General features: G+C 44.0%; 1 protein-coding gene across 1 annotated transcript in view; it reads right to left on the reverse strand.

The window, feature by feature from the left end:
* Positions 1-13,445, reverse strand: part of LOC139207169 (amyloid beta precursor protein binding family B member 2) — a 37,442-nt gene that overhangs the window by 21,288 nt on the left and 2,709 nt on the right. Inside the window, exons 2-8 of the mRNA XM_070836813.1 lie at positions 11,464-12,743; positions 10,584-10,792; positions 8,615-8,758; positions 7,887-7,972; positions 7,677-7,737; positions 5,407-5,553; positions 4,840-4,967 (exon numbers count right to left, since the gene is read on the reverse strand). Coding sequence (XP_070692914.1) covers positions 4,840-4,967; positions 5,407-5,553; positions 7,677-7,737; positions 7,887-7,972; positions 8,615-8,758; positions 10,584-10,792; positions 11,464-12,712 — 2,024 coding nt within the window. The 5' untranslated portion in view covers positions 12,713-12,743. The remainder of the gene's footprint in view (positions 1-4,839; positions 4,968-5,406; positions 5,554-7,676; positions 7,738-7,886; positions 7,973-8,614; positions 8,759-10,583; positions 10,793-11,463; positions 12,744-13,445) is intronic.

Here is a 13,445-nt window from a genome sequence, read left to right on the forward strand (position 1 = left end):
AGGAAGACAGGGATTACAGCAGGTGTGCCTAACAATGCTAATGTAAGAGGGAGAGAGGGAGATGGAGAGAGAGCAAATATGAGAGAAAAAGAAGAAATATTTGTGTGCTTTTAAGGTTTTTGTATGCCTGAGTGTCTTTGTTTGTCATTCTCTCTCTCTCTCTGTCTCTCTCCCTTTCTCTCTCTGTGTCTGTGTGACACATGACTCTGACCTGGACAGTGATCGGGGACACAGCTCCTACCATAATGACCCTTTAGAAAAGGAGGGTTTCTGGGAGGCTGGGTGGACATATGCTGACATGAGGTGTGTGTATGTGTGCGCAGAAGTGGGAGAGATGGATTATGGGAAGATGGAAGGGGCTGACGTGTGGGAGCGATGACTCGTGGGGAAAGAGAGAGGGTTGGTCAAATCGGAGCAGGAGTGGGGAGGAAAGGCCATCAATCACTCTGTCGTCTATCGAGTGGGTCTAGGTGTTCGGGCTCCGTCCCTGTGGGCTGTCAGAGGGGCCTTGCATGTTAATTAAGATTATAGGGGCTTTGACATCAGCAAGTCATGACTGGAAGGGCTGGAAGAGTGACTGCCCAAACATGCACATGCAAACTCACTTCATTGACATAAATGGAGGTGATCGCTTGAGTGTGTTCAGCATTAAAATATTAATGATACTGGAGGTTTGCGTGTCTCTTCTCTTCTCTTCTCTTCTACATGCCACAGCTGTCCACAGAAGGTCAATATTGGGGGGAAATAAGTGAGACCTGGGGGGAATAAGCACCACTGCTGCCCACTAATGAATATGAATGAAATGTGGACCGATATGTGTGTACCAACAGTTCACTTCACTACCAGCAAGCACATGCACAGACAGCACGGCTACACAAAGACACTATTAAAAGGCGTATACCATAGGGACACACAGCTTTGAAACACTGTTGTCTCAGTCCTAATAAGTGTCACACGCCAAGGACAAGAAAACAAGCAGGAACTGCCCCCTGATGTTGTAAATCATTTCACTCTGGCTTTTTGTACTTCGCTTAGTGTTTCCCTGCTCATCCCTCATCCTCCACTTTCCTCCTCCTCCTCTGCTTGTGCTGGAGAGAGAGAGGGAAATGCCACATATGCATACAGTGAAGGCATTTATCATGTTCTCTCACACACGCGCACCTTCACCTAGGTGTGTATCCTCACTTTAACAAATTCAATGTGTGTGTGTCAAAAAAGCAGCAATATTTTGGTTCTGCAGAATACACACACACAAACCAAGTGCTATATCAACCAGCTGTAACACACACACTTTCAAAAATCCCTGCAGCATATCCAGACTCTTTAATCCTGTCTCTCAATCCCTTCTTTGCTTACTTCATCTCTCTTTCTTTACTTCCCCCCCACTCTTATGAGTTTTCTTTCTTATCTGGCTCCCTGAACGTCGTGCTCATGTCACTGTGACTCTGGCTGCTGCCAGCCTGCATCCCCACACCTGACAGTGAGCCAGAGAGAGAGAGAGAGAGTAACGTAGACAGCTCGAAGTCAAACACAGAGCAGGACGCTGAGAAGTAAATGAGTGAAAAAATAAAGGGGAAGCTAATGACTGAAAGTAGGGCTGGAAGCTGTGCGTTGTGTCCTCCACACAAGCAAAGCAATTGGAAATCAACAGAGGAGAGGAGAGAGATGTGGGGTGATGTTGAGATAGAAAGAGAGGCAGTAATGGATGACTGTGAGTAGAGGGATGGATGGCTGGATGGGGAGAGCTAGAGGAGTGAATGAATAAGAGATAGGGGTACTCACACAGGCAGACATGCTCGCCCCGTTACAGTCGACTACTTCCCTGCCTCGTTAGCTCCTCCGCCACGGTGACATTGCTACAGCCCCTTCTCCGTGGTACCCGGGGTTAAATCTCTTCCCGTCTGCCTCCTTTCTCTTTCCCCTTCTTGTTTTAATCCTCTGGGGCTCCTTTCCCCTTTCTCCTCACCCTCTTTCCTTCCCCTCCCCCCTGCTTCTCCCTCTCCTCCTCCTCGTCTTCCCTCTGCTACACCTTTTCTCTCCCTATCTTCCTCTACGGTCGGGTCCCTTTGCTTTGCTCGCCCAGTCCAAGAGTCTCCTACAAAGTCCTGCTGTGTCCTGCTCAGTGCAAGCAGGAAAGCATGCAAGCATGCACTGCCCCTTCCTCCCTCACCGGCTCTCCATCGCTCTGTTTATTCCCCACTCTCTCTCAAAAGCACCACCACTCTTTTTTTTCCTGCACTCTCCCTGTTTGTCTTGGGTATCCTCTCTTCTTCCTCAGTTGCTGCTATGTTTGTCTTTCCCTCTCTTGTCTTACTGAAGCTGATAAAAAGGGAAGGCTAACACCCCGCAATGACGGGACAAACAAAGAGAGGCAGAAAGAAGAAGAGTCAAAGCTGTTCAGCCAATGGCACAAGAGAGAGGCAGAAAGAGCGCTGGAGACAAAGAGTAGAAATAGCGCAAGAGCATTACAGACAGAAGGAAGAGATGAGGAAACAGGGGAGAACCACACACACCTACTCATTCACCATCACACACATACAAACAAAGTGCTCCAGATATAGACGTATGACTTCATCAAATCAAGCCCATGTGCACACACACACACACACACACATGCACACATGCATACACGCACACAGGAGTGTGCACATAGTTGGACTTGCTGAGTGCTCCAGATATAGCTTCGTGACTTCATCGAGGAGCTAACCCCCCCTCGTCCCACCCCGCTTAAGAGACAGGGGGACTCATTCATATTGAATCAAGCTGTAGGAGGGAGGGAGAGAGAGAGACAAAGAGAGAGGGAGAGAGATAGAGAGGGGGAGATCATTCAGGACAAGACTGGGAATAGTCCTCTCATAGATGGATAGAGAAAGAGACAGCAGACAGAAAGAGAGATGGATGGAGAGAGAGCAAAGGGAGCTTTACTTTGAGGTATGCTCCATGCATGCATGCAAAAGCATCTCCGTCTCTCATTCACCCCTGCCCTCTCTTTAGCTTAGTTGTTCAAATGCTGTGCTCCATTTCTCTTTTCTTTTTTCCCCTTTTCTCTGTCACATTTCCACTTTCTTTACATTACTCAGAAAGGCGGTTAGTTTGCTAACAACTATTACCTGTATGATTTCAAACGAACACATTTAGATATGATATGCATTGTGATAGACGTACTGAGTGACCAGTAAATAAGATTAAATAAAAAAACACACATTCCCCATAGATGGGTTAATATCTAATTAGTGTGGTTTAATAACAGACAAAAACAAAATAGATAAACTGATATGCTTCTTTACTGCACTCTATCTGCTTCTCTGGATGCACAGACTTTGATGACAGTGCACTCTAGTGGCACATCTAAGTTACTCCAAAAAGGTTCTTTCTCACATGCACATGCACACACACATGCAGACCACCCCTCTTCAGATGCTGGACACTATAAAACAATTTGTTGCATGTACAGGAAGTGCGTTGTGCTCCAACAGCATCAAATATCTTCTAATATCTTTACACACACCTCCAGCCAGGGTAGGATTATAGTTCATCAAATCAAACAGAAACAGAGTGCACACTGTAAACTGCAGATTTTAAAGTGTGGGTGGGAGGAGAGGATGAAGAGAGTGGAAGCTGTAATACTGAGAGAGAGAGAGAGAGAGATGGAGTGAGGGAAAAAGGATAAGAGGGAGAGCTAGCCTGGGCCGACCCTCCCTTCTTCTTTCCACTACACGCTTTATCCATTACCGCTGAGAGAGGCAGCCACTGAAAACTTTCTCAATCCTCTGAGATGGAAGAGGGTAGAGGGACTCTCTTTCTCTCTCTCCCTCTCTTTATCTATCACACACACACACACACACACACACACACAGCTAATGTTGTGGAAGTGTTGCTATTGAGGGACGGAAAGAAAGAAAGACAAGAGGGAGAGAAGAGTGGGATGGCATGTCCCAGAGCTTCCCTCTGCGTGTGAAAGAGACTATGGCAGCTCTTAAAAGACAAAGAGAAAGACAGAAAAAAGAGATGGGTAGGAAGACACAGAGATGGGATGACAGACATCAGAAAAAAACAAGGTAACAAGACACTGTGTGAACTGAGATCAAGCCTTTTACAAGGATGCTATTTTAAACTCCATTTTCACCCAATCCCTTAACAGCTGATTACACATGTCAAGTCCAGACAGCTTCCTGGACTGCAAACCCCCACCTACTCTGCTCATTTGTACAGTCATTGTATGACACATCTCCAAAGTGAATCTCCCAAAGTCTCTTAGTGGTTTGACATTTAATAGTGAGAACAGAGTTTCACAAGACTTCTGTACTGGTGTTGTTATGTTAAGCATATATGGGCACATTAGCATGTCCCCCCCATTAGCAGTGGTGCTAGCCTCAGCACAGTGTCAGCTCAATAGTGAAAGGTTAAGACCATGGGACATTGCCCAATGACTGAAGGCCCCATAGGTCCTCAGTCTGGAGCGGAAACATGAAGCAATGTGCGTAATTATGGTGTTTTGAATGCAGTTTGTGCAAATATGCACTGAATAATAATGAGGCTGATTCCACTCTCTGATGATTAGATAAAACTCTGAATCACCTTCTAACAGCAAGAGCGCTCCACACATGCATTTTAGAGTGTTTTATGTGCTGTGTGTTTGCACACTGATGTGTATGTTTGTAGCATGACTTACATGTGTGTGAATGTTCTTGTTTGCGTCTCAGTTAAATTCAAGAAGAAGAAACACGCATGTAAAAAAAACAGGATCAAACAGCCAAGCATACCTACAGCAACAACAACAACAACAACAACAACAAAAGATCTCATAGAAGAAGAAAGGCATTTCTTTGGCCCTCCTACCTGTCGTGGTCTCGGCCAACACCCCACACACGGATGCTACTGATTGGCTGAGAGTGGAGCAGGCTGCGATCATCTGGGTCAACCAGGGTCAACATGCGGTCCTGAAGCACCAGCAACATCCCTTTACCCTGTAAGACCACAAACAAGGAAATTATGCTATAGCTTGTGCGCACAACAAATTAAATTATTTCTCCCGACATTTCACTAATTCTTGGTTTTGTTGTGGGCATAATTGGTTTAACTCTTCAGGCTTCTAAAGACTTCATCTCTACTCATTGTCTTCCTTTTAATCTCTTTATTTTGTTATCAGCCAGAAGATGATTCTATTGGATAGGACAAGCACTTTTTCTTCTTTCTTCTTATATTTTTCTTTTATTAAACCACCAACAGCCCACAATAACACATGGATATTAAAACTGAGAAGGCAAATCACTTTTGGTTGAACTTGTTGCAACTCATAGACATATAAACTGTTGTGCTTTGCTCACAAGCCAAAAAGTCAGGAACTACCCCACTCTAGTATACGTACTGCATGTTGTATGTAACTGTCTGCGCTCACACACTGACCTCTCCCCAGACACCGGCTGAGTCCCGTATGTCCCTCCTGCAGTAGGACAGCTGTCTGATACAGTGGTGGACGGCCACACTGCTCCTCCCCTCACATAGGTCCTGCTCTGCCATCTCCACCCAGCCCAGAGATCGCACCGGAAATGACTGACAGAAGCACAAGACACACATTTTAATGACAATTTCATGTTAACTTTCAACTCAAAACTATCATTTTGTCAGTCATGATAAGACAGCGTTCACCGAAATAATTGGTGTGATTTCATAACAGGGTGACACTGACACAATAAAGTCTCTCGGGGGAAGAGGCAAAGAGTCAGACAACTAGACAGATTTTGCCAGATTATCTTAAACCACTTTGGTTTGTCACCCAAGATGTCAAAGAATAATCATTCATTGCACATGAAAACTGTTTGCATAATTAGAGCAAGTAAGGAAGGTCAACGTTAATCCAAAATGTCACACTGGAAACTGTGATGGATTTGATTATGCTGTTCACTTTTGTTATTCTCCCCCAAATACATTTGGCTAATCTGTGTGTTTGTTTAAAAAGTGCCTGGCTGCTCGTACTTTTTGGCACATCGAACTTATTTACAGCAATGTTGCCATTGTCCCAGATCTCAGTAACTAACTTGTTACTGAGATGGTCACCATTACTGAAGGAAACCAGGGCCAAATGTACAAAATTAGGTATTAATTTACACCATTACACTAACTACAATAAAGTTTCTTTTAAAGTTGAATTGTGGTCACAGAGGTACAGTGACAGCTACTGTACCATCAGAGCAATAACTGAGAGAGGTTTGATTGGGGACGACAGCACATGAAATATGAAAGACAGAGTGTGTGTTTTCTGTCTGTACTGTATGCGTGTAGATTGCTTCAGACCAGCAGCTATTACACTCTCCTCTCCTCTCCTCTCCTCTCCTCTCCTCTCCTCTCCTCTCCTCTCCTCTTTCTTTGTCTCTACCACAATGAGGAGCTCTTGTCCCTGCTGAGGAAAACCTCAGGATACATTTGTCAACAGCGTCAAGCAAACATGCACTTCAGCACATGCCCACACACAGACACACACACACACACACACAAATACACAGAATCACCAATCATCTCTCTCTCTCTATCTCTCAGTTTCTCCTTCATTAAACTTTCACACATCCTGAGGTCTGAATTCCCACACTTCTCCCTGGTGATCCTGGGTTCCTCTGAGATATCAAATGGCCCAAGCTTTTATTTCACTTGAATTCAAATTATTTTCAGTCCTTCGTGGTTTCATTTACACGGTGCTTTTGGTTTTTGGATCCTAAAATATGCTGCTACATTTGCCTTTGTTTTTTGCCTTGTTTCTGCACATAAGTGAGTGAGCAACATTTGACTTTTTAATGCTGGATTAACTGGATATGTCCTCTGTGATAATGGTGAAGTCTGTCAACTCAGAAGTAAAAAAATATTGGACAGAACACTTCCACTCAAAACACTCGCTCTTTGTTGTGATTCCAGCTGGTATGCCTGAGTGAGAAAAGATGACTCCTTCTGTCTGTCTTTTTCTAAACCTAAACGGAGAGCTGGTGTCCCCCTTCCGTTCTTCAGCTCATTCTCCTTTCCGCTATGTTCAATGTGAACATCCCACACGTTTGTCTATATACTATTCTACCACCAAAACCTAATTTGGCTGTAAACACATTCACCACAGCTCAGTTCACAAAGTCACCACTGAGTGGCACTGCAATGACCAGAGAGAGGGCGAGATGCTTGTGTGCAGGTTCATTACGTCATTGAAAACAAAGTCTGGTGACCTCCCTTCATTAACAAATGCATGATTTACTGAAAGGCCGACATTTAGTTATACAGTTATATGTGGTATCCTGTTACCAATTGTCTGAATAGTATTTCAGTTCATGCAGAGTCTGGAATAATGCACAAATGATGCTGAGAGTCTATGGAAGATATAGTAAATCACCACACTGGTTTGTAACTTAAATCATAATATTTGAACTCTCACTTATAAACACAATTTGGGGAATTTGCCTGTAACCTTAACTGTGTATAACTTTGTCTCGTCTGACCAACGTGCACACTGTGTGTCCATAAGCAAAACAAAACAAACATTATGAAAGAGCTTCAGTATCGTATATCAATCTGCAAACCCTGACACAGTGCAGCCATTAACAAGGAATATTTATGATTTTGTGCACTAAAAAATTCCAGGAGATGATTGTTCTTGGCCACAAAATTATTTCATACACAAGTGTGTTGGTGTTATGGTTTACCATTGCCTCTGGATCGGAGAAGGTATTGTTGAGGTCCACTGTCTCTAGCTGGGCTGGGGGGCTGCAGAGAAACATCAAACATAACACATAACCACAGTGAAGTTCATAAACCTGTACATGAAGAAAAAAAATATCATGGCTCAGGCCTTGTTGCTCAAATCTAGTGGAAAAACTACATTTTTTCTCTTCTCTGGTGTGTTTTTGCATTACTTGAGTTTAAGTGAAGCATAGCGGAGGGTTGCCCCTTCAAACGCCTTAAGACTGGGATCTGGATAGACAGGATAGTCCTTTAGCTGCTGCAACAAAACAGACACAGAGACAGATATTCAAACAGAGAGACAAACCTCAGCAGCAGACACTGGTAAAGGACTGAGGAAAAATACTGGCAGATTCTAATACTGATTTTACCAATTTAGTTGATGTATGTGCTTTGTAATAACTGAGCATGATAATACTCAGTTTAACTTAATATGAAAGATATTCATCTTTGTTGAATACACACATCAGACTGGCCTGGACAGAGATTATTATGTGCTCATTTCAATTTAATAAATGGAGTTGTGAAGGCAGAGATATATCGATAACACCATCAAGCTTTTAGGGGAAAATCCAGACTAAATGAACCAAAGCTAATAAGCTGACAATGATGTGTGATTTAGACACAAAAGTTCGACCAGGAATGGAATATTTTGCAGCTACTGTGATGTGAAACATTCCCTGTATTAAAGGAATATGCCACTGTATACAACCATATATAACTATGAATGATCAAATATAGCAAACATCTCCCTTTGAATTTAGTAGCATGCTTTAATTTTTTTTAATTCAGACCAACATTAATGAATAAATAAACATCTCACAAAAATGTGTTTGGACTTTTACAAAGAGAGACAGGTTCAACAAGTGAACACTGAAATGAATGTGGCTCTGTGTCTCACGTCGGCTGGGCAGGTGGTCAGGTTGAGATTTGGTCCAGAAGAGATGACATCATTGGAGGGGGAGGAGGAAGAGGAGGAGGGGGAAGAGCCAGAGGGTGAGGGGACGGGCTCAACCGAGCTGTCAGATATCAGACTGCTGGGGCGCTGTACGAGAGAGAGACAGATGAAGGGAGAGAGACAGAAGATGGTGGGCATCATTAACCACCAACAGCTTTCCAGTGTATTGGGCATAGATAGTATATTTGCCAGTTACAGCCAGTATAGTTATTGTATTGTACTTGTATTTTTTTTCAATTTCATAAAAGTTAGACAAAACAATCTTAACTCAAGGTCCACTTACTAGCTTTCAATTGCATTCATCAGCAGTGGGACTGTTAGATGTGATGAAACCTGGAGAGAACTAGTAAGTGGACTACTTTACAAATTTCTAGTCTTATGTTGAATTAGAATTTAATATGACCATAGAATGTTTCAGGCCTTCTCAAATAAAGTTACTCTCTCCTCATGAGAGTGAACAGAATATGTCAATCTGACCTCCAGAATGTACCAGACAGACCTTGATTGTAGTGCTTTTGTTGTGCAAAACATATTCTGAAGTTTGATTATAGATACACGCCTTGCAACCAACATCCAACTGTTAGACTACCATAACATCACTACAGGAACGTGCTATCTGTGACGCACGAACCTAAACAGTTAATCAGAAATGGTTACGTACTTTATGATATCCAACAAGCATTTAAACATGAGATGTTTGGAAACAGAAACAGAGACGGGACAGGACACACCAGAGGGACACACACACGAGAGGGAGCTCCTCTGACCGGCCCCTCGGGGTCCGTCATGAGCCCAGCGCTGCGAGTACTTTACCTGTGACCTGTGACCAGAATAAACTGCTTGTGAGACCAGACTGAAAACCTCCGTTGAGTTCTTGAGCTGCCAATATAAGAACCGGCCGAAAAAGTTTCTAACACTTATAAATAAATGTTTTCGCAAAGGAGAAGGTGTTCTTGTTGCTACCACCCATTAGATATAGATATTAGATTTCAATGAAGTGTGCCATTGTTAAAATGCTATAGAAGAATGGAGGCAGAGACGTGTCACTGCCATCCACCTTATAAGTATATCATAACTCATTGTACTCTTAATTTTCCAAATCACGGCCTCAGCATTGAGACATTATAGCTCCAACTTCAAATGTTTTGAATTAGTAATGTGCATGCTTTGCCTGTATAGCTAATGTAAATGTATCAAGCATATCTGAGAAAAATTAAAATACATTTGCATGTCCCCAGATACACTTGACATATTTACTTATATATTTACATATATTTACACTTAACATATATGGATAAGAAGGGGCAGCATGGTGGTGCAGTGGTTAACACTGTTCCCTCACAACAAGGAGGTTCCAGGTTCAAACCTTGAGCGTTTCTGTGTGGAGTTTACATGTTTTCCCTGTACTTGCATGGATTCCCTGCGGGTACTCCGGCGTCCTCCCACAGTCCAAAGACATGCAGGTTAGGTTAATTGGTGACTCTAAATTGCTTGTTAGTATGAGCTTGAGTGGTTGTCTGTCTCTATGTGTACTCCGCCTCTCGCCCAAAGTCAGCTTGGATTGGCTCCAGCCCCCCTGCAATCCCTTAAGGGTAAGCGGTATAAACAATGGGTGGATATATATAGATAAGACATGAAACTGTTATCAGTTTGGTTGCTGACCATCTAACCTTCAAACATCTAACACTATTATCATTGACATCCAGCAGAATAAAATGTTGTGTATTCTCTCTGGGGATTGAGTATGTTGACATAAAACATCTTCATGATAAAAAACACCATATTTTAATAAAGGAGTACTTCTACTTCAAAAAGCCACACTGGTTTAACCTGGGTTTGTAGCTTTGTGCATGTGAAATTAATTATAAATCTGTTTGACCATGACGTGTGCTTGGTCTGCGGGTCCTCTCACCTCAATGGGTGGCTTAAGTGAGTCCTGCGTCTCCTGTCGTGGGTCACCCTCGGTGTCTGGCTCAGTGTTGGGAGAGGTGTGTTGGTTGCCAGAGGCAACAGGTCTGTGGTACTGTGTGGTGCCGGTGGGGACATGCCAGAAATAGACCTCTGATGAGTCTGAGATCTCCCGCCAGCCTGGGGGTAGATCCCCTTGACCCCATACATCTGCTGATGGATGACAGCGATGCACAAACACATACTGCATATGAGTATCACACAAACATAAAAGTACTGGTATGCATGCTTGCACACAATAATGACAAGGCTATATACACACACATACACACACACACAGAGGGATGGACAGGGTAAATTTCAGAGATGGTCAGCCTGCCCCTGCTTATTGTCTGTTGTCATAGCAACTCTGGGGCTCATCCCCTGTACTAGGACCCACTGGGCAACCACATCTCTCCCTTCCCTCTCTCCTGGTTTTCCTTTTTCTTCATGTCTGCCTTCTCATTTCTGTCTCCATATCCTCATGTCCTCTAACTGTTGCTTTGTCATACATCCTTGGCATTCGTCACTTACAAAAACCCGCTTTTTTCCTTCCTTTTTCACACCCCTATATCTGCAGTATCCTATCCTTCTATCCATCCTAATCACTCTCTGCACCATAAGGTGGCTCACAGGGGCCTTAAAGGTTCCAGCAGTATTGCTAGAGTGACCTGCTTGTTTAAATTTCCAGATCAGACAGTCTGTAGGAGGTCGACGGAGGGAGAGATAAAGAGAGGGGATGAAAGGAGTGTGTAGAGATGAATAGAGGCGTGATTAAAGGCTGACACAGATATTTTTTTTAGAAAGAAAGATCAGATGAAAAGACAAACACACACAAATCGAACCTGTCTCCTGTGGGGTCTGAGGAGAGGGCGTCTCCTGGGACAGTGTGGTCCAGCTTGAGTCTTCATCTTCTGATGGAGTATCAGGAGTGAGATCCATTCTTAAGCCCACTTTAGGGAGTCCAGTCTCTGGTTCAGGATCTGACAGGGCAGGGGGTGCCCAGTTCCTGGTAGGGGTGTTCTTCTCTGCAGCCCGGGCCTGTTTTGGGGAAGAAGGTGGGTACTGTTGAAGGAACTGGTTCTCGTTGTTGGGGTGCAGCTCCACCTTGATCACTCTGGGCTGGGAGGTCCTAGGGGGCTTTGCAGGACTGCGGGGACTAGCCTGAACCTGGACACACAGCTCCTCTCTGACTTGGGCTGGAGCCTGGTTCTGGTTATCTGGCACCCACTCTGGGCTATTGGTGGAAGAGGAGGAGGTGGAGGAAAGAGGGGCTTCCATCACCACTGGTAGCAGGGGCTGTCTGGGTGTTGGTGTGGGGTCATCTTCCTCTCCCTCCTCCTCCACCACTGGCTGCACCTCTTCCTTCTCTTCCTGGCAGGTCTGCTTGATGCTGGGCTTCTCCTCCTTCTGGCTCTCCCGCTCCTTGGCAGGGCTGGCCTGCTCCTTCTCTGGGGAAGGCTGTTGCTTCTTCTCCTCCTTGTCCTCTTTGTTTCCCCAACTGACGTCCAGATCCCAGCCCTTCCCTTGGTACTCCAGGAAGCTCTTGGTCCTTCTACGGAATGGGGGCAGCTGTGAGTTGTCTTTTCCTAATTCTAGCCAGTCAGAGCTGGGGTTATTGATGAGATCATTATGAATTTTGCTCTCTGTATTGGCTCTGCTCAGCTCCAGCTGCTGACTCTCAGCTCGCCTCTGCATGTTGGCCCCATTTTTGGCTAGTTTGGGGTTGGTTGTGTTAAACAGCGAGGAGGAGGAAGAGGAGGAGTAGAGGGCAGAGCTAGAGGAGGACTTGGTGGGGAGACCCCTCCCTCTGGTTACAGGTTGGTTTTTAGAGGACAAAGCCAGGTTGTCACTTATGCCCATGGCGCTGCGCACGCTGGTCATTGCGTACCTCTGACGGCTCTTTGGCAAAGTGGCCGAGCTTCCGGTTTCCATGGACTCCTTGATGACATCACGCCCAAGCAGCTGGTTGTATGATGAGCGAAGGCTAAGGGAGGTGGGGGGAGTGGTGGAGGAGCCGCTGCGATTGGCCAGACCCACGTTAGAGGGGGAGGAGCCAGAGCGGGAGAGAGGAGGAGTTTGTACTGACATCATGGCTGACTGGAGATACAACGATGTGATGGAGCTGATGAAAAAAGAGACGCATGGTCAAAAGTCATTTAATAGTGTTTAACCTGATGTACTGCACAATATAAAACAACTGATACTGGATTTTTGTAGCTGATACCAATGTTGATATCAAAGAATATAAAAAATCTGATAATATTCAAGTATCATACATCAATATTCTTTCAATAAACACATAACATTAAACATAATGTGACATTGTTGAGAAGGATCCCTTAAGCTTGATTTATGATCGATAAAAGACGTCAACAGGACTCCCATGGTAGATATTTATTGGTGTAGGTTTTAATCGATAGTTCTGCATCAGATTTTACTTGATGATCGTACCAATGCAGGTCCAGATGGATGCATCATGTGTAATCAGGCTGTGCCGCTGATTCCCCTTTCTCTATCACGCTATCACTTTAATGCATTCAATCAACTTTTTTTTAATTAAGTGGGAAACTGGTTCTGAACATAAATGAATATAATATAATATATCACAGGAAGTAGATTCTTTACGTGACTTGGTGATGTTTCTGGATAATGGTTATAAAAACTACAAAACCTGCTTAATTTGTGCTTAATGAGTGAAATTAAAAAGGACACTAAAGACTTCTTATGATTTTTAGATTTTTCCACAACCTAACATATCACCTTTGGAGCCCTAGTGATAAGATTAGAGCCAGTCAGTCGAAATACAAAACCACTCTCATCTTCT

The sequence above is a fragment of the Pempheris klunzingeri genome, chromosome 9, assembly GCF_042242105.1.
Source record: "Pempheris klunzingeri isolate RE-2024b chromosome 9, fPemKlu1.hap1, whole genome shotgun sequence".
NCBI lineage: Eukaryota > Metazoa > Chordata > Actinopteri > Acropomatiformes > Pempheridae > Pempheris > Pempheris klunzingeri.